The sequence below is a fragment of the Bufo gargarizans genome, chromosome 2 (genome assembly GCF_014858855.1).
Source record: "Bufo gargarizans isolate SCDJY-AF-19 chromosome 2, ASM1485885v1, whole genome shotgun sequence".
NCBI lineage: Eukaryota > Metazoa > Chordata > Amphibia > Anura > Bufonidae > Bufo > Bufo gargarizans.
The window spans coordinates 76,160,809-76,181,954 of record NC_058081.1 but is presented as its reverse complement, the minus strand read 5'-3'; the positions used below and the strand labels follow the sequence as shown (position 1 = coordinate 76,181,954).

The window sequence follows — 21,146 nt, the reverse complement described above, 5'->3', positions numbered from 1 at the left end:
TGTTTAACCCTTTACACCGGGAGCTTTGATGTGAACAGGGCCTAATACCTTACACCAAGAGTCTGCAACCAGTGGAGCACCAGGTACTAAGGTACCATACGCCCCTACAAAGCATGCTCGGAGCTACGCCGTCACAACAACTGGGGCTCCACGGGCTGCAGATGACTGCCCTAGAATAAGCAATGGCAAAACAAATTCCTAAGGAGCTTATTATCTTCATCATAACATTTACCCTGTTTCTTCCACTATAGAAAAATATCACCTAAAACTATTTACATAGAGAAACCCTCCGATATTAATATATCCTCTAAAATATTGTGCGTCGTCTTGTTCTCGGCTAAATTCGAATATGCATAAATAAATATATAGATATATAGGTAGATACATAGGACCCGCGGGCAGTGATATGTATCCATAGACATCTCTTGGAATAATATATACCTGTATGCTGTTACAGCAAAACTACAAGCCAGCACTGCTGGTCACCCCCTCTCCAAGCCATTCTAAATAAGGTAGAAGACACAAAAGGCTCTTCACATGGTGGAGGTTGTGGAAGTCAAAAAACAAAATCGCCCTCCATGGATTAAAAAAAAAAAAAAAAAAAAAAAAAAAAAAAAGGGGAATGGATGCCTGTAAATCAGAATATCAAATATACACATGAGAGACTACTGCAGGTTTAAAACAGGGATTCCCCAATACGGCTCCACCAGTAATGGCGTCCTCTTCTCGTGACAAGACCCTAAGGGTGGTTTTTGCTCAGAAAGTACTTGAAGAATTCATACACTGACCATGCAATGGCCGTAGAAGGCATCTGATAGATCACACGGGCTTGCACGCCCTTGAAAAAACCTGCTACCCCTCCAATTTGGTAGACCGTCCTAATGGCGTTGGCCATGCCCGAAAGTTGTCCGCTGATGTTGACAGAGCTGAGGACCATGTTCTCCTGTGTGTTTAATAAGGTTTTGCATACATCTAAAGGTGTGGTGGCTGCGGCGGCCACGGCCCCGGCGATGGCTCCGGAGACTATGTGAGAACTGGGGTGGTACTGCCGCTGCGGATTCAGCTGCTCTTGGGTGAACTCATAGGTGATGAAGTGAATGGCTTGGAAAGGGATGTTCATGAAGAGCTGGGTGGAGTAACTGCGGTAGAAGGCCCCCGCTCCTTCCGTCCTGCTGACAGTCCGGATGCAGTGCAGCATGCTCCTGTAGGGGGAGTTGTACATCTGCATTCTCTGCTTCACCACTGGGGACAAAGAAAAGACAATTACTTGTGGGTTTAGTGCGTAGAACGTGAGAAGAACTGCGAGACCTGGAATAATATCTCTTTATGAACAGATTTGGAAGACATGGGGTGAGGGTGGTAGGGGGATTTATAAAAACTGGCGTAAAAGGAAAACTGGCCTAGTTGCCCATAGCAACCAGATTCCACCTTTTATTTTCCAAACGAGCGCTGAAAAATGAAAGGTGGAATCTGATTGGTTGCTATGGGTTTTCCTTTACATCATGAAGTTGAGAAAGTGGAAGAACTTTTAAAGGTGGAATTCCACTCAGGGGCGCAACTATGCTTCAAAGGGCCCTAAAGAAAAATACAATGGGGCCCCCAGAGCCTAGCATAGGAAAATGAAAACAGCAGTATAAATAGCAATAATTAAAAAAGGTATGTATAATAGTGTATCGCAAAGAGCCACCATACTGTTATTTCCCACAAAAAAGTACAATGTTCTTGCACCTGGCTGGGCCCCATAGTAAATGCTATGGCTATAGGTACGCCCATGTTTCCACTGCAGTTAAGCAGAAAAAAATAAAAATTAAAAAACTGGTGGCGGTAGGAGTTTTCGTGTACCATTGTAAAGTTTTACCTACACAAAGCTTTTAGGACTGTCTGACCATGACCAAAGGGAAAGGACGGAAACCCTACAAATTACCTGATTTTAAACACAAATTTAAAAAGTTAAAGTGGTTGAAGAAACTTAAAAAAAAAAAAAAAAAAAAAATAATGCACTTTTCAGTCCGAGAAATCCACCATTAAAACGGATGCACCTGATGCTGAAGGTGATTGCATTGGGTCAGCTCTGGCTTCAGGTCACCTCCTGATTTGTACTACTAAGCTGGAAAGGGCAAACAGGACATGGATGGACATATGGGAACCCAGCTTAAAGGTTTTAGTTTTCAAACCAGCCCCTGGATCTGAATACTTTTGTAATTGAAAAAAATAATCATGGCTACCGAGTTATTCAATAAAATCTCTCTGTACAACGCCACCTGCTGTTTGCTCTTTTACTACTGTCTCTGTCCAGCTCAATGAGACGGACGCACATGCTCAGTTCTATCCTTTAACTGCTACCAGCTGCAACAGAAAGGACACACCGGAGCAATGAATGGGGAGATCTCTGGATCCATGTGATGTACAGGGCTGGTTCTAGCTTCGTCAGGGCTCACTCACACAAACTTATTTTATTTCTGTATCCTTTCAGATTAAAAAAAAAAAAAAAAAAAAAGGGAATTACTCAGTGTGCATTTCTTTTCCATATGTCCGTTTCACAAAAAAATAAAAAAAAAAAAAATAATATATATACGGTATATAATAAAATAATAATAATAATAATAATAGAACATGTCCTATTAGTGTCCGCATTACGGACAAGGATAGGACTGTTCTATTAGGGGCCAGCTGTTACATTCTGCAAAATACGGAATACACACAGGCGTCATCCGGATTTTTTGGTGGACCACAAAATACATAAGGTCGTGTGCATGAGCCCTTAGAAAGCCGTTCTCATGTACTGCCCGATTTTCATTGTTTTACATTATGCATGGGACAAACCATTTAAGCACTTTTAAGGGATGGGAAGTTCATTTCCAGCTTTCTCTGCTGTGTCCATCTTCAGGATGCTTTAAGGATTTGCATAGATTTTTCAGGTTTATTTTTATTTTATTTTATTTTTTAAGCAGACTCTCTATGGTGTAAAAATGATCTCCCCTTTACATTCCTGACGTCAGTGTTAATGAATACAAGACACGTGTAATAAAGTACGTTATAGGAGGCCTTGACGGGTTTTCCCTATATACAAAACAGAGGTCGCCTATAAAACTGCTGGAGACTTTCCAATGGCTGCATCGTCGTCCCAAGGACATTTTCCGCTGAGGTCGCCGAATACGATCTGCAGTAAAATCCTTCACAGAAGTAGTGGATTTCATTAACGGCACATAAGTACAGCGCTCATACTTCATTATCAGCCGAACTGTCAGCTATTCCTCCAACTAACCCCCCCCCCCCCCCCCCAATATAAATGCATGCTCAGCCCAGCCAAGCATACATGTGTTCTGAATGGGGAAAGGAAAATAAGCCACCATTAGACATATCTTATGAAGATTGAGCATGTGAAACTCAACATGTCCCACCCGTCCGAACGAACGTTGAGATAACATCTAATACATATAAGATGGTCAGCCGGTCCTGGGTTGGGCTGATGTTAGAATGGCCGTCGTTAATCCTTCACTTTAATCTGAGTCACAGACAACCTAAAACACACAGCTATACAATGCAAGCAGTGTGAGGAGGAAGAAGAGATGGCGGGGCCGAGGAGCCTTATGCAAGAAGAGCTTAATCATCCGAGAATGAACTTATGCAACCTCCTATTAGGCGTTGTGTCTCAACCTCACAGCCTTTAAGATGTCTGCTTGGTCTTAGGCCTCCTTCACACAATTTTTGTTTGCGGGGGGGGGGTTGTGGCTTTTTTTTTATTTTTTAAGACATGTAATTTTACATGTGATATTTTTATTTTAACACAAAACTACACACCTCCTTTGATGCCCACTGTGGAAAAAAAATAAAACAAAAAGGGCAATAACAGATCTAGGGTGGGTTCACACTAGCGTTATGGATCGGATCCGTTCTTCTGCCCATAGACTTGTATTCCGTTTGCTTTCCGTCCTAATAGAAGCCTATAGGAATCAAACCGGATCCATCTTAGCAGGCTGTGGCTTCTCATCACTTTCTCCTGCGGTCGGAGTAGACGCCAAAATAGGGATGTGAAAATGTGCATTATTAAAATGTGCTTAGGTCCTCCATTGCCTCTACAACAGTGCTAACCACAATACCCCCTGTGCCAGCCACGGTGCCCCAGAGAAAGCCACACTGCCGAGCACAACTACAACTACATTTCCATGCTCTTCTGCTGCTGCACACATGTTCCTGTTCTGGTCTACAGAGGAAGATGAAGTCCCACGTGAAGCAATCTGTGAGTCATGTCCTGCCGAGCAACACTGCCCTAAATTTCTAAGGCTGGCCATGCACATTCAACAGCTGTTGGGCAAACACTTTGGCTGTCTGCTATTCCTCCCATAGAAATATACACTCCGCTCAATGGGGGAGCAAGCTGCTGTCAGACACCTCTAGCTGCAGCTTATCTCTACCGAAGAAGGAAAAGATTGGGCATGTTGAAAACCCCTCGTATTTACAGGGCAAACATTGGACAAGTATCTAATATATGCATTAGATGCTTGGTCAGTGCTGCTAAACTCAGCAGGTTTGGCCCACATTAAAAGGATTTTCCGGGATACTGATGAACTATCCTCTGGATAGATCATAGGTATCGGATCGGTGGGGATCCGACACCTGGGGCCCCCGCCGATCAGCTGTTTGATATGGCACCAGCGCTCGTGTGAGCACCAGTCTCCTCTCGGCTCACCAAGCACAGCGCCGTACATTGTATAGTGGCTGTGCTTAGTATTGCAGCTCAGCCCCATTCATTTCTATGGAACTGAGCTGCTCCTAGGCCACGTGAGTAATTAACAAGTCATCACTGGCCCAGGCAAACCTGTGAGAAGTGCCTTCTCAAACAGTTGATTGTTGGGGGTCCCAAGTGTCAGACCACCACCGATCAGATAGGTCGTCAGAATTTAAGTCTCAGAAAACCCCTTTAATGTATATATACCTTAACAGCCTGCAGCTATGTGAGCAGGACTCAAGGAGCCAATAAACCTTCAAGAGCTGCTGATCAAACACTCAGACAGCTGATAGCTATCGCCCCCGTACACATGCACGCTCGGCTCAGCTGAGGGTGCATGTGTTTTCAGTGGGGAGAGGGCAGAAACACCTCTCGCAGCAATTTATCTCCCCAGAGAAATTATCAGCTTGGAAATTCAGTGCCTAATCCATATCCCCTCCAACATAATCTGTTGGGGGGGGGGGGGAAGAGTCAGAATACCCCCACATAGTCAGCCAGGCCCAGGTTTGGACAATATTATTAAAACGTGTATGGGTTTTCGACCTATGTACATAAACAAGACAGTTCCTTTCACTGACAGCAAGAAGGGATCCTGAAATAGTGAGAAATGATGGTGCTAAAGCAAAGATGAGGAAAGAAGATAAATAGATAAAAACTGGTATAAAAGATTCAAATGGAATAGAAAAGGCAAAAATAAAAAAAGTGGCCCAACACCCGAAGGGGGTGGAAATGTGAAGTACCTTCTGCTGGGTTCATGACGGCATCATGCAGCACTGTTGCCAGACTTCCTGCCACCCCTACAGACAAATAAAGGGTTAGTCATGCAGGACAATGTGACATATACCACAAAGCAAGAGACAACCAGCTTACGGAGAAATGCAGGCGAACAGTGAACGGCCAATTTTAATCTTAATAGTAAAATCTAAATAGTAATTAAAAAAATTAAAAATAATAATGAATAATAATTCAAATGCTGATTCATTTCTCAACATAGCTTTATAATAGCTGGTGCTCAGTTTTTCTTTTTCAGAGCTCCAAATCCTCAGCATAGAGAACGATCTTATTACCTGCAGCCGCCACTAGAGGGAGCTTACAAGCACAAACGGTAGGCAGCAAACTCCTAACTGCCCTCTAGAGGTGCCTGAGGGATGGGGCTGCGCTATAAGAAAAAACGTTCCTACAGCCATAGAGATTCATCAGCACATAATTTTGGATCTAAAAAGAACATGATGACATAAGATCCATATTCACTTTTAGGGTACAGGGACACACAGGAAGTTTGTTGCATAAATTTGTACTCCTTCCCAGTCATCTGAATGAGGCTTGCATGCTGCAGAAATAATCCTTTTGAAATGGATGGAGCAGATTTTCAGAATCTACGGTGTGTGAATATACCCCAAAGGATGTAAAAGTGGTGCAACAAAAGAAGCATTACTCACCTCACTGTTCCCCTGCTGCAGCCAGCTCTTCCGATGCTTACGAGTGCCCTGCTGGTCTCAGCTTCCTGGTCCAGGCTGAACACTTCCCTGCCTGCAGCGGTGGCTTGCCTTAGCCAGTGACTGGCTGAGTAGACTGTGATTTCCGGTGCGTCAAGCCCGGACCAGTAAGCAGAGAAGCTTATAGGCGTTGTCTCATCTGAGACATTGGTGGCGTATCGTTAAGACATGGCGCCAACGTCTCCAGACCGGGAAACCTGAAACTGAAGGAGAGTGTGTCAGGCATGTGGAGCATGGTCTCCATTCATTTCTATGGGACTGCCAAAAATAGCAGAGCGCTGGCTCGGCAATCTCCAGCAGACAGAGGTGAATGGGGCGTTGGCTGTGCTTGCATGATGTGGTCGCCATTCATTTCCAGGGGACTTCCGAAAATAGCCACGCGTGCTCAATTGGCTATTTTTTGGAACGCCCTTAGAAAGGAATGGAGAGCACATCACGCATGCAGTGCGCGCTCCTGCAGTTTTCGAGATCCCATTCTGGAGATAGGTGTGTGCCCCACCTCAGTGACCTATCTGACATTGGTGGCATATCCTAGCGATATGCCACCAATGTCTCAGATGAGACAACCCCAATGGCTCCGAAACATGTGGATCAGAAGGATAACTGGCAGCGTAGACGAGCTTTTACTACTCGGTAAGTTACCAGTGGTGGAAATTCACATCTGGTCCCATGCTCTGACCTTCTCTTAGGGAAATTAGGCAAATCACCATCCTTATCAGTGTCCACCCATATCCTGGTCAGTCGGAACATGGATCATCTTTATCAGGAGGTCTTCTTGCACGGCGCTTTTAGGTTTGTGCTAATAAGGCTATCCCATTATCTATAGAGGCTACATGTAGGATAGGACCAGGACTTTACCATTCGCCACGTGACTGTTGCCGACGTGATTGATTAAGCCCCCTATAGTAGTCTTCATTTTCTCGTAGCACGCAAAGTACAAAGCATGTGCGGGGCCCGCTCCCAGCATGGTCACATTGATTCCTCGCAAGGGGGTCATCAGCCCTTCAGAGCGGATCATCTTTCTCAAAGCCTCCATGACTCCTCGGTACTGGGCCTTGGGGTCCGGCTGCAAGCTTTGCATTCTGGTCTGGAAAATAAAAAAAAATAAAAAAAAAATACATAAATATATTATTTAATTATCTCTAATTATCTAAATAAAAACAATGCTAGAAAACTGAGATAATTTGGTGCCATCATTTTTAACAAAACTTTGCGGATGGCGGTATTTTTCAACCACAGATCTTACCGCAGGTCCGCAGAAATTCCATCACTAAATCTGCATGTGCCTGACTGTAGTAGACAGAAGCCAGCAATTTTAACCATCTTATCTATGGTGCTGACAGACGCCAGAAAAAAAATAAAATAAAATCTGCTCCATTTTTCCCACGGAGATCAGCAGCACCACGGCCACCTGACTGCTGCTTATCCCACTCCATTAAAACAGCGTGAGTGCAGATTACAGCTGCTGGCCGCCATCCAACTAATAGCCGTAAAGCCGAGCCAATAAAATTCTCTGAACTTTGTGCGTTGCATAAACCAGATTACACAACCCCCATGTAACAATGAACACACGGGCTCGTCAGCGCCACCTTCATACGTGTAGAGTGACAGGGCTAGCTTCCCGCCACCGGGCCTGTACATACTTGACTGGGTTTGTAGAAGCATCCAATGTGACAGCGGATAGCAAAACAAGCTGGGTGTGCCAGGCGATCCCTGCAGCGCCGGTGGCACCTCCTCTGGCACGCCACACTACACAACATCAATATAATAGTGAGGCCGGCCTGGAATGAATCTCTAATTCTCTGCCGCTTCCCTAATAGCTGTTTTAGGACAGCCTGCATCTACTCCACTGCTCCATAAGCAGAATGAATGCTGCTGTTCACAGATCCTCAGGGAAAAGGTGGAGATGCCATCAATATCCAAGACACTCTAGGTCAGGGATGGCCAACCTGCGGCAAAACTACAACTCCCAGCATCCCTGCCCAGAGTGTCTACAGCCTACAGCAGGGCATGGTGGGAGTTAGTTTTACAACAGCTGGAGAGCAGCAGGTTGGACATCCCTGCTGTAGGTCATAAGGGCAGAGACACTGATGCTCCGATCCTTCCATGGGACTGCCGAGTACGGGGCTCGACTATCTCCAGCAGTCCCATAGAAGTGAATGGGGGGGCAGTCATGAATGTGATCAATGTTGTTTGTAGGCCAACCTGAATAGAACATTGTAGTCAAGGGAAGGCACATGGCATCAGAGGCCCCCCCCCCCACTGACCCCAAGAACGCATGGGGTTCTTGGGGACAGTAATCAATCATGTCGGCAACAGTCACGTGGCGAATGGTAAAGTCCTGGTCCTATCCTACAATTAAATAGGCTATTGCACTTGGGATAGTAAAGGCTTGTAACGGAGTCAGCAAATGGAGATTATTCGTTGCACAATGATATGTTTTCCCAAAATAATTTTCATATCTATATAAGATCTCTGCTGGCTGTCACTGGATAGGAACAAGGGTACACAGACCTGTCCTGGTCATACAGCAGAGCTGTACTGTAAGGAGCCGTGCACCTGTCTGACCAGGACAGATCTGTAGGCATACAGCAAGTAGAGATCTTGAGAACTAGTAGAAAAATCAATAGAAATAGTGATAAATGATATAACCTTTCATCCTACAGTGCACAATACGTGTGACGTGTCCGTGTAAAGGCTTGGCTGTGCCTCATACTACACGTGAAACATGGATACACACATAGTGACAGACTAACCTATATACAACCACAAAACAGTGACCTGCACGGGGTCCCCAGGACATAAATGGCCAAAACCTTCTAACATTCATCCTACAATTCAGTCTCCTGACGCTGGGTCAATGGGCGCCCTGGACTCCAATACGAACTGGACTCTCCCGACGCTGGGTCAGTGGACGCCCTGGACTCCAAATGTGCAACCATTACCATTTTAGATCTTGTAATCTCATATCAAGTCCCTAAATGCATTTTTTGTTCACCCCCAACATTTAAGAGGAGCCTGACAATACTACAGGTCCGAAAAAAAAAAAAAAAAGTCTGCATGGCTGTTCCACAAAAAGATAGTACATGTTCTATCTTTTTGGATAGGCATTGTTACATTAAGGGTCCATTCACACGTCCGTTTTTTCTTTCCTGATCTGTTCCGTTTTTTCAGGAACAGATCAGGACCCATTCATTTTCAATGGGTCCTGGAAAAAAAAAAAAATCGGACAGCACAATGTGTGCTGTCCGTTTCCGTTGTTCCGTTCCGCATGTCCGTTTAAATATAAAACATGTCCTATTCTTGTCCTGAAAAATCGGATCCTGGTACAATACAAAGTCAATGGATCCGCAAAAAACGGATGACATTCAGATGTCATTCCGTATGTCATCCAAACAACTTTATTTGATTATTGAAATGTATACATGTTTCCGTTTTTTGCGGATCCGCAAAAAACGGATGACATACGGAAACATTTTCAGGAACAACGGATCCGCAAAAAACGGACCGTTTTTCAGGATGAAAAAAAACAGGACGTGTGAATGGACCCTAAACCTGCAAAAAAACACGGATGGAATACGAATGTCACACGGACGTTATCCATATTTATTGTGGATACGTGTTTTGTAAACCGCAAAATACATACGGTTGTGTGCATGAGCCCCAAGCTGGCCTTAGACATTGGCTAACTGGTGGCTGAATGCAAGTCTGGCCAACAACTATAACTCCGCACTTTCTCCTCCCCCCCCCCCCCCCCCCCCCCCCCATACACATATAGGCTTGACTTGGCCATGCCGGCAAGTGTTCCTGTATGCCCCTATACACAGGCAAATTATCCGATACGAATGCTCGTTCCCAATAATTGCCTCATGTAAATGTGCCACCAATTAGAGTTTGCTTGTTCGTTTGGTGCAAGCATCGATGTAGTGGACTGGACACCAAAGCCATCATCTCTGTGCTGTGTAAACAGGGATCTGCTTCCATAAACAATGGGGGTCATTTACTGGGGGGCTGTTTTCAGCATAAAAAAAAAAAAAAAAAGTTGCAAGACCCCGTTTTGCATTTTTTATTTATTTTTGTCACATGGGCATTTTAACTTTATCCTCACCACTTTGGAGTGGCGGGGGCCAGGCCTGCTCCATTGGCAGGAGGATGCACCTAACTAATGACTAGGCGCACGGCTTCTCATAACTTAGGCACATCCTCTGCCAGCGCAAAGGGGAAACAAAGATCGGTGTAAAAAGACGGCCTTTGTAAATGACCTGCAATGATTCTCTAAGGGGATGAACACCCCAGCAGCGATCACTCATCCCCATACAGGAGGAGCTGATTGCTGCATGTAAAGGGAGTTCTCACCTTCTGTGATGAGCAGGCAATTATTGCGAATGAACGGTTCATTGCTGATAATTGCCTTATCAGACTGCCTCTGTAAATGACCCCCAATGATTCACCCAAGCAGCGATCACTCCACCCCATACAGAGGAGGCGATTGCAGCATGTAAAGGGAGTTCTGTGACAATCAGGCAATTATTGGGAGTGAACAGTTCATTGCTGATAATTGCCTTATAGGACGGCCTGTGTGAAGTGGTCTTATTTAGGAAAAGCTGCTGCCAAAACGCATCTGGGGGCTGCTCATCTTCCATGAGAACAAAAGGATCAGGCCTGCTGACATCCAGCATGTCCAGCTCTTCTTCCCCCACTCGTTATGTGCCGTCAGTAAAAAGTCATAGCACCCCAATACTCAATAGATGGTCCGCTGGCTGGTCCCATCAGAAATCGGCAAGAATTTACGCAATGTGCATGGTCTACATATGCTGTACGCGGCGCGGTTCTACGAGAGGAGAGTTGAGTAATGCATCCTGGTGTAGTAACTAGAGCTTCTTATGTAAACAGCCTATCAGTGCTCGATAAGATTGCATCGGCTCCTTCCTCATTCTTCCCTCCTAAGAAACCTCATAGATCTAGTGCAATTGACAAGCAAACCTGAAGGAACACATGGGAGAACCTGCAGATATCTGCCGAGTGCCAGATGATCTGCCAGATCTACCACCATCACTAGGGTTTCACATGTAAACATGGCTGCTGCGTTCCAGCATGGCGCGTGCACGTGTAGGATAATTCTAATCATGGCGATCTGCATAGGTAATGGGTATTCCAGCCTACAGTATTGATCGTCTAGCCACCGGATGGGTAATACAAGACAGATCGGTGGGGGTGCACTCGCTGAGACCTCCACCGATTGCTAAATAGGGGGTCCTCTGGTCTTCCTCACCACCTACCATCCCTCCCCAGCTACAAAATCACTGTTAAGAGTTTCAGTGGAGTGACGGCCGAGCATTCATGGTGTCTTCCTCTGCCACAAAAGAGGTTGGATGATCGCTCGAATATGCCACCAATGTCAGATAGGTGCGGGTCCCACCTATCTCTAGGACAGGACCGCCAAAGTGAACGAGGGTGCACAGTGCAATCACTGCCATCCATTGTAAAACATAGCCAAGCTGGCCCTCTGGAGATCTCATAGAAGTGAAAGGAAAGGTGAATGCGCTTGTGCAGTGCGCTCTCCATTCACTCCTATGGAAGTTGTGGAAATAGCCAAGCGCGCTCACTGGGCTCTTTTATAGAAGTGAATAGAGAGCACAGCCCTCTTGCGTGTTGCGCTCTCCTTCACTTTGGAGTCCCCAGTCTAGATAGGTCTGAGATTGGTGGCAATGTGTTAGAAGAACAAATCCCTTTAACTGCACACTCTCCATTCCCTTCTATGGGAGTTCTAATAAGTTCACTCGGACATTTGTCAGTGCAGTAGAAGTGAATGGAGAGCGCTGTACATGCACGGCCTCCTCTCCGTTCACACCAGTGCAAGACAGGGGTCCTGCTCTCAAGAAAGGAGCAAGTCCCAGAGGTGGGACATCCCATAACTGTCCAGATGGGACTACCCCTGTAAGACATGGTCTACCACTTTAAAAGCTTTTCCCCATCCCATTTATGGCCTATCCATTTCTAGGACTTCCACCAATCAGACGCGTGGAGGTCGCTGCGCCCCAGTTCTGACAGACGAGGCAGCCCCATCCAGCCAAAGACACGGATGGAGAGGGGGATATTCTGTGGGTATGCCATAAGTGTCTGAGAAGAGAAGACTTGATCCATGTGGCCCACAGTGAGCACTTAAAGGGATATTCTTGGATTGAGTCCAGCCGGGTTACGGACAGAGTCACATGCACCGCTGCAGCTAATGACTGGCCTCAGTGGATGGAGACATGTCACTGCTGAGGGCAGTCATTGGCTGCAGCAGCACCATAGGTACCCCAGCTGGAAGAAAACAAGCTGGGGACCAAAAAGGTCACCAAACTGAGCCAGGACGCGGGTTCTCAGCAACCACTTACGTTTACCTGATGAGTGACACACCGCTGAGATCAGCATGTCCGTCACTACTTTGTGCTGCCCTCAGCGAGATCAGCATAAAGTTGCCGACAGGTTCCCTTTAAGTCAACGGCGGCAACAAATCTATTAGACAAAAGACATTTTGATAAATCGGCCCCGATATCTCTACCTCTCTATACAATATATGGCAGACGGCTTCATATCCAGGACAACGATATATAGGTGGGACGTTTACTAATGCACAAGTCTGGCAGTTTACACTGCCACCCCACCTGACAATATCATTTACATAGGACTGCAGGCATTTATATAAGCAGCCGCGAAGAGTAATCAGTTTGCAGCAGACTATCTCCTCTCCGATATCATTGCACAACGCTCATCAGCGCAGCGCAGGAATGACATGGCACTTTTACCTCAGCCAAACAGACTGGGCGGGGGAGTTAAATAAGCATTTAGTAAGATCATGATCTGAGGCACTTGTGAGGTGAAGTTCGGCCCTGGCACCGCCGCTGTGTAAGCTTCTCGTTTTATGAACTGGCTGTAAATGTTACCGATAAGTGGCAGACGCCTGCCAGAGCTTTACCCCCACCACCGTGCCCGCCACATGATGGATGCCTTCCCTGATCAGCAGCCTAATCTCCGCTGTAATTCTGGAAATCCTCGGCATTACAAGACACGAGCCCCTCACCACACGACTTCCAAGGAAGTTTTAGGATTTCAAAAGAGCCGATGACTGGTTCCTGCTGCCGGAATGGTTCACACTTAAAGGGGACACGACACTAGATTTCGGACCAGCATGTGGTCATGAACCGGTCTCTCGAAGCTCTCCGTTATAGCATTCAGCATGTAAAGTTATAATACAGCGCTGTATGTAAGGAGAGGAGTCCGGCAGAATCTGGTACAGATGAAACCAGGGCCAGCACCATGCTACAGAGCAGAAGCCAGGTACTGCCGGACTCTTCCCATCCATACAGCCCACAATGCATTATATAATGGAGCGCACTGTGGAGGAGGGTGCGCTTCGCCACCCCAGGAGTATCAGTACTGGAAGTACTAATGCGTTCCACGATATTGTACGTGGCACTCACCGTACATCGGTCACATGGCCTAGTTACAGCTCAGCCTATTGAAGTGAACGAGGCTGAGCTGCAATACCAAGCACAGCCACTATAAAACATACGGCGCTGTGCTGGGAGAAGGCTGCTCTCACCAGAGCTCCGTGGAGCGCGGCGGCTCCCTGAAACAGCTGATCGCCGGGGATCGAGACCCAGTACATGCACCGACCAGCTGTTTGAAGAGTCCTCCTCGCACAGCGCTGTACATTGTCTAGTGGCCGTGCTTGGTATTGCACCTCAGGTCCATTCAGCTGTAATAGCAGCTGCATTACGTGCAACACTTCCTTCCGAGAAACGAATGAATAGAACTAACAACTTTATGCGCCCAGGCCATGTGACCGATGAAAGCGATCAAGAGGCCGCTGCGCTCTCTTCAAACAGCTGTCCTGCGGGGGGTGCCGGACCACGACCAATCAGAAACTGATGACCCATCCAGAGGACAGGCCAGCAATATTCCAGCTTCGACAACAGGACTTTACCTCCAGCTTTTCCAGGCTTCTGAAGGGCCAGTCGTCCTAGTTATGCAGCCATAAAGGCTATACATTACAGTCCTTTTGTCCATACAACACAGCAAATAATATTCCAAAGCCATGAATGCTGGAGCTCTGGATACAAAATGAATTTTGCTGTTCACTGACAGGAAGCAGAGGAGGGGGGGGGGGGGGGGGGGACACACAAACATACTTCTCATAGCTAAAAGATTGCTCCAACTGTATCCTGCTGAAGCAGGTCTCTGTGAGCTTCGGCTGTGTTCAACCCCCGAAGCCCAACTGACTTTTAGTCAACATTCACACGACCGTGACATGTTTTGCGGTGAATGGCGGATACGCAAAACACTGATGCCGGCCGTGTGTGTTCTGCAATTTGCGAAACGGGCCGCCCATAATAGAAATGCCTATTCCTGTCCGCCAAACGGACAAGAATAGGACATGTTCATTTTTATTTATTTTTGCGGGGCCACGGACGAGTCCGCATCCAAGCCGCATTTTTTCAAACAACGATCATCTGCATTAGGCCTTATAAAGGGGCCCAACTGGCGCATGTTTAGAATGTTGCACAAGTAGGGCATACGCCATCATTTGGGACTTTTGTACATTAATAAATCACCCCCAAAATGTTAAAAAAATATAATTATTTTTACAAAAAGGTCCCCGCAGCACATCTAAGTGTTACGTGCGTTAAAGAGGATCAGTCACCACTGAGAACATGTAATAACTCTGGAGCATCTTTTCGCAGAACTCTGCTTTCAGCTGTTGCTCTATTATTCCTCCTAAAAACGTAGGAAAAGGCACAGCTAGTATTAAAGAAGTGGGGTTTAAGGTATAATTGGGGGGGGGGGGGGGGGGTGTCTGCTGATAATGAGAAGATGCCCCCATTTGCCAGCACACGACTAACATGCATTTCTAAAGCTTCAGCTGCTCTACTCGTGTAGCCCTGAACCTGTATAAGTGACACTGAGGGCAGAAGAGTACAGAGGAAGCCAAGGACAAAGATCATGAATGAGAGGGAGCGGGCACAGGGCACAGCCGTGACCTACTACCTACAAAGCAAACTTCACATCAGCCCCAATACTACCGGCACATGGTGGACAGAGCGGCGCCGACCGAGTCACCCTATCAAAAAAAAAAAAAAATATATATACAGAAAGGTTTTTAATACACAGATCTATGAGCTCCGTACAGTATTAGAATGTACTGGCTCCGATGAGCCGAAGTTATTGTTTTCGCGAAGTCTAATAAATTAATTTGTACTGTAAAAAAAAAAAAAAAAAAAAAAAAAAAAAAATTCCCGTTCTACCATCACTGACGGGATTCAACTCCGGTCCTCAGGGACCACCAATCGGTCATGTTTTTAGGATTTCCTTAGTATTGAGCAGGTGATATAATTAGTGTCCGTGCATCAGGACTTACCTCAGGTGTTCATTCTGTGGGATATTCTTAGGCTAGGTCTACACGACGACATTTGTCGCGCGACATTTTGTTGCACCAATGTCGCGCGACAATTTTTATAATGGCAGTCTATGGTGTCGCACTGCAACATGCGACATGCTGCGACGCAACAGTCGCAGAAAATCCATACAAGATGGATTTTTCTGCGACTGTCGCGTCGCAGTCGCAACATGTCGCATGTTGCAGTGCGACACCATAGACTGCCATTATAAAAATTGTCGCGCGACATTGGTGCAACAAAATGTTGCGCCCTGTCGCACGACAAATGTCGTTGTGTAGACCTAGCCTAAGGCTAGGTCTACACGACGACATTTGTTGCGCGACAAAAAGTCGCGCAACAGTTGTCGCGCGACATTTTGTTGCACTAATGTCGCGCGACAATTTTTATAATGGCAGTCTATGGTGTCGCACTGCAACATGCGACATGTTGCGACTGCGACGCGACAGTCGCAGAAAAATCCATCTTGAATGGATTTTCTGCGACTGTCGCGTCGCAGTCGCAGCATGTCGCATGTTGCAGTGCGACACCATAGACTGCCATTATAAAAATTGTTGCGCGACATTGGTGCAACAAAATGTCGCGCGACAAATGTCGTCGTGTAGACCTAGCCTAAATCCTGACAGGTAGGTGAGCCCTTAGGACCGGAGTTGGGGAATGTATAAGCAGTGAGCCTATGGCGCTCTCTGTCCCCTGCTGTGAGGGGCCCGGTTATCTTTCTTGTAAGATATAATATGAACAGTTATATGTATTAGGGCTCATGTACACAAACGCATTTTTTGTCCTGGTGCGTTTTTTTTTTGTTTTTTTTTGCTGCCCGTATGCGGAACCATTCATTTCAATGGGGCCACACAAAAAAATAAATATATATTTATAATAATACGGAAATGACTCAGTATGCATTCCATTTCGCAAAAAAAAATAAAAAAATAGAACATGTCCTATTCTTGTCAGTTTTGCCAAGGATAGGCATAGTTAGAATTGATCCACAAAAAAACGGATGCAATACAGATGTCACACGCAAAAACCATACGGTCGTGTGCATGAGCCCTTAGATTTCTGGAAATTGGACGTTGATCGGAATTATTCCAATTGACATATCGGGTCAGGAATATGTGGTAGGTGGAAACCGCCTCGTGGGGTTTTTTCCTTCCGCTCCAGGCTGGATTTGATGGACCTGCGCCTTCTTCGTTAACTGCATATAACGCTATAGGCCCTCATAAATGGCCAAAAAATCCACAACATGAAGACTGGGGCTGATAATTGTCCATCTCCACGTTGAATCTACATTCTGCAGCGGAAATTATATTGTGTTGCGGATTTCCTGCACGAGAATCTCTCCTTTCAGGTCAACGGGAAACTAGTTCTGCAGTGGAAAACGCAATACAGAATCCGCGTGGATTTTGTTGTAGATTTTTCCGCAGTGTTCTCCACTGCAGAACCAGTTTCCCGTTGAATTGAATTGGTCCCAATAAGCGTAAGGCCCCATTCACTTCACCGTATTTCTGATCCTTATTTCACACAGATTGGATGGAATCTCATTCATTTCCATGGGTCTGGACCGTGTTTTGTCCGCATCCGTATGTCCGTTCCGCAAAAGAATTAAAATAAAGAACTTGTCCTATTCTTGTCCATTTTGCAGACAAGAATAGGCATTGTTACAACAGTTGGAACACGAAAGTCATGTGTATTTTTTGAAGATTCACATTTTGCAGATTGCAAAATAAATATGGTCACGTGAATGCAGCCTTAGGGCCCTGCACACGGCCTTATCCATTTTTGGGGTCTGCAAATTGCGGATCTGCAAAAAACGCATACCAGCCGAAAGCCTGCCACTTTTTTTTTTTTATTCCTTCACAAATGTCCTGTCCTTGTCCGGGGGCTGCGGAACGGACGTACGGATGCAGACAGCACACGGTATTCTTTCCTCACCTTTGAAGTAAATGGGTCCACACCCATTCCGTGAGAAATGCGGACCAAAACCACAGCCATGTGCGTGAGGCCTAATTCACACCAAAACCTCTGCACCTGGCGAATTTCTGGCGGGCACCCTTAAGGTCCAGAAGTGCCAATCCCCAGATCTTGGCTCTACCTGCAAAGTACGAAGCGGCTGCCACATGATGCCGGGGAATTATTCGTTAGAGACAATGATTCCACTGTGCCGACGGGCGAGAGCTCCACGTGTTTACTACGTATTCGGCTACCACGTCATGCCATCCCTACCAGTCATAAATCAGACGCTTCCACAATACAAAAGGGATGGCAAGTTACTAGGACAGGGATCAGCAATCTCCGGCACTTCAGGTGTTGTGAAACTACAACTCCCAGCATGCCCTATTCACTTCTATGGGAGTCCCAAGAACAGCCTGGCAAGTTTACATGCTGGGAGTTGTAGTTTCACAACACAGAGTGCCGGAGATGGCTGATCCCTACGTAGGATAAGCCGTCACCTTCTGTTTGGTATTGGTCCACAGGAACCGGGACCATCTTTTGCTGCAGTCGCCCCTGCACAGCTGGCGGGGGGTCCAGGACCCCAGCAATCAGAAAGTGGCGGCTCCTAGCGATCACTTTCTATGATGCAATGTGAGCGAGCTATAATCCAGCTGGACCAGTCATACATTATGTTGCGGAATTGCTATTTAAGCATTTGTCCTAAAACAGAAGCGGCAAAACTTCTGCGATCTGCTGGAAAAGTCTGATCGATGGGGTCCTGAGAATGGGGCTGCAAAGAAGCGTGGGGACATGCACACACTCCCCATTATACCCTATGGAAGATGCAACTTATTCAGCATCTCTCCAGGTGTTGTGGAACTACAACTGACAGCATGCCCTGGCAGCTTCAGGCTTTCATGGCATGCTGGGAGTTGTAGTTTTTACAGCACTGATCACTGGTTATGGGTGGGCGCCCCTAGTCCAATGCACTGGCAACTGTCAGAGCAAAGTACAAGTAGGTAACCTGCCCCACATTACACCCGGCCATGCTCCATGCACAGCGCCATGACACCTGTCACGCCGGCCCGCCCCCTCCCGGGCTCTCACCTTGACAGAGTCCACCGGATACATGACCGTATGCTCCAGGATTCCTGCCACGGCTCCCGCCGCCATGTGCGTCAGTGGAGAGGCTCCCTCCGGTAAGCTCTCGTATTCGTCAGCCTCCCCAGGCAAGGCGGGAACTCCGTCCCTTGCTTCCATTGAGAGACCAGGGCTTCGTAGCTCCATGGAGCTGACAGTTACACGAGAACAGCCCCCTCCCCTGGTGTGTAAGGAGCAGGCCAAGCTCTGCCCGCTGACTGAAGCCAAAACTCTCCGCTCCAGCCTACTATACCCGGGTGACGTCACGGAGAAGGCGGGGCTACCTGACGGTCAGCGGCCACCGTCTGCGGCGTCTCTCTACCTTGGAGACCAAAGCGAGGGGTCGCTCGTGGATTGGCTCTTGGAAAGTTACAACTTTAGCTGCTGTCACGCCCACTTTGGTTATGGAACTTGAGTGTCACGTGGGAGCGCTGATATGGGATGGAATGCAGGAGAGTTCAGAATACTTGTGTTCGCTTTCCGGGAAACCCAGCAGTCAGTATCAGGGGAGTTCTCTGGGGTCAGAGTCAGGGGAGTGCTCAGGGCCCAGGGTCAGAGTCAGGGGAGTGCTCAGGGCCCAGGGTCAGTGTCAAGGGAGTTCTCTGGGGTCAGAGTCAGGGGAGTGCTCAGGGGTCAGTGTCAGGGGAGTGCTCAGGGGTCACAGTCAGTGTCAGGGGAGTACTCTGGTCAGTGTCAGGGGAGTGCTCAGGGGTTTTAGTCAGTGTCAGGGGAGTGCTCTGGGGTCACAGTCAGTGTCAGAGGAGTGCCCTGGGGTCAGAGTCAGTCCTTGGTTTCGGACCCCCACTAATCATATACTGATGACCTATTCAACCATGTGGACTGCCTCAGTAGTACGTACGCCCTTGTGAGCGCTGTGCCCGCCGAGCTTCCTTTGGCTATGCGGGCATTACTCCTTTACTATGGATGACCTATCCTAAGAACAGGCCGCTAGTATAGACACCCCGCACTCCCGCCGATCAACTGTTTCAGAGTAGCTCTGGTGCGCACAGCTCCGTCCATTGTATGGTGTATGGAGCTTGTAGCAGGACACATTGACTTCAATGGGAGCAGCGGTGCAGTAACTAAAGTTGGGCAGTTCTGGCCCCGAGGCTAGTACAGAACAGCTGATCGGCAAGGGTGCGGGGTGTCAAATGCCTGCCAATCAGATATTGGTGGGCTATCCTGAAGATAGTCCATCAATTTTAAAGGCAGGACAACCCCTTTAGGCCTTATGTAGACGGACGTATTTTCGGTATGCGTCTGATCCCCTCTTTTTTGCGGTTTCGTGGACCCATTCTTTTCTATGGAGCGGCAAAAAATGAGGACAGCCACACGGCATGGGGCACATTTGGTAGGTTTCCCAAAAGTAGGGACCAGATGGCTGGCCTATGACTGCAGGGTCAGACTACATAAGGTTTGTTTGTCGTCTGTTACCATGGAGACATTCAGCTCTGCACAGGGTCACAGGAGACTTTCCATCATTATTTGTTTGTTTCCGACCACATCCATTTAATCGGAGCATTGTTTTGTCGCGACCGATGACCATGTGGTAAGATCTCGTCACGAGCGGAGCGTTAGGAGCAGGAGATTTGGCCTGAAAGCTCTGCACATGCAGAACGCACAGCTTCAGGTGCGATCATCTGCTCAGCTCACACGATCCAGTAACAACAGGCACAGAGGCTTCGCTTTACTGGAAATTACATCCGATACGGAAAATGGAATTTCCCTGATGTCCTCATCCGCATCTAATTTAGGAATCACTCAGCCCAGTGTCTTCGGGAATTTCACTGCTTTCAGTTTGCTGACAGCAGCTAACGTGTGCATTGCGCCAGATCTGCACCGCTGCGGGATCTGTACGTGTAACACGGGTCTGCTTACTACTTTTTACACTAGTTAAAGGGGTTGTCAATATCCCTATTTCATGCTCCGATGCTCTCCCTTGCCCTGCTCTGGATCGCGCAGGCCAAGGGCTTGTTTGCTTATATTTTCACATTGCTAGGACGAGGCTTCCGCTTAGCAGTGTTCTCGGTGATGTCACCGGCACTGTTGTGTGTGCTTTAGCAGTACCCTAGCCGTTACAGGCTAGGGCAACGCTAAAGCCCGTCCATCAGTCCCGGTGATGTCACCAGGCTCACTGCTAGGCTGAAGCCGCCTCCTAGCTTACCCTATGGAGAGCCAGGTACGTCACTAGATCTCCATAAAAAGCCTTTGCCCTGCGCAATTCTAACTCATATTAGGGGGTCTGCTTGGTTGAAAACGGTGGTCTGTTTGGGTTCAGCTCATAACCCGGACAACCCCTTTAAGAGACAATTGAAGATTGTAGGCATCTACAGTGTAAGCGATGCAAAAAATTCTGACGGTCACGCTCCTATATTATTCTTCTTGGAAATAACTGGCCTTTACCATTGC

At 47.1% G+C, this 21,146-nt stretch overlaps 1 protein-coding gene across 1 annotated transcript; it reads right to left on the bottom strand.

The window, feature by feature from the left end:
* Positions 1-592: 592 nt before the first annotated feature.
* Positions 593-19,110, bottom strand: SLC25A37 (solute carrier family 25 member 37). Its single transcript, XM_044279205.1, has 4 exons — positions 18,705-19,110; positions 7,084-7,312; positions 5,470-5,526; positions 593-1,242 (listed from the first exon to the last, which is right to left on the bottom strand). The coding sequence occupies exons 1-4, from the start codon at positions 18,882-18,884 to the stop codon at positions 740-742; spliced, it is 969 nt and encodes a 322-aa protein (XP_044135140.1). The 5' UTR covers positions 18,885-19,110; the 3' UTR covers positions 593-739.
* Positions 19,111-21,146: the final 2,036 nt, after the last annotated feature.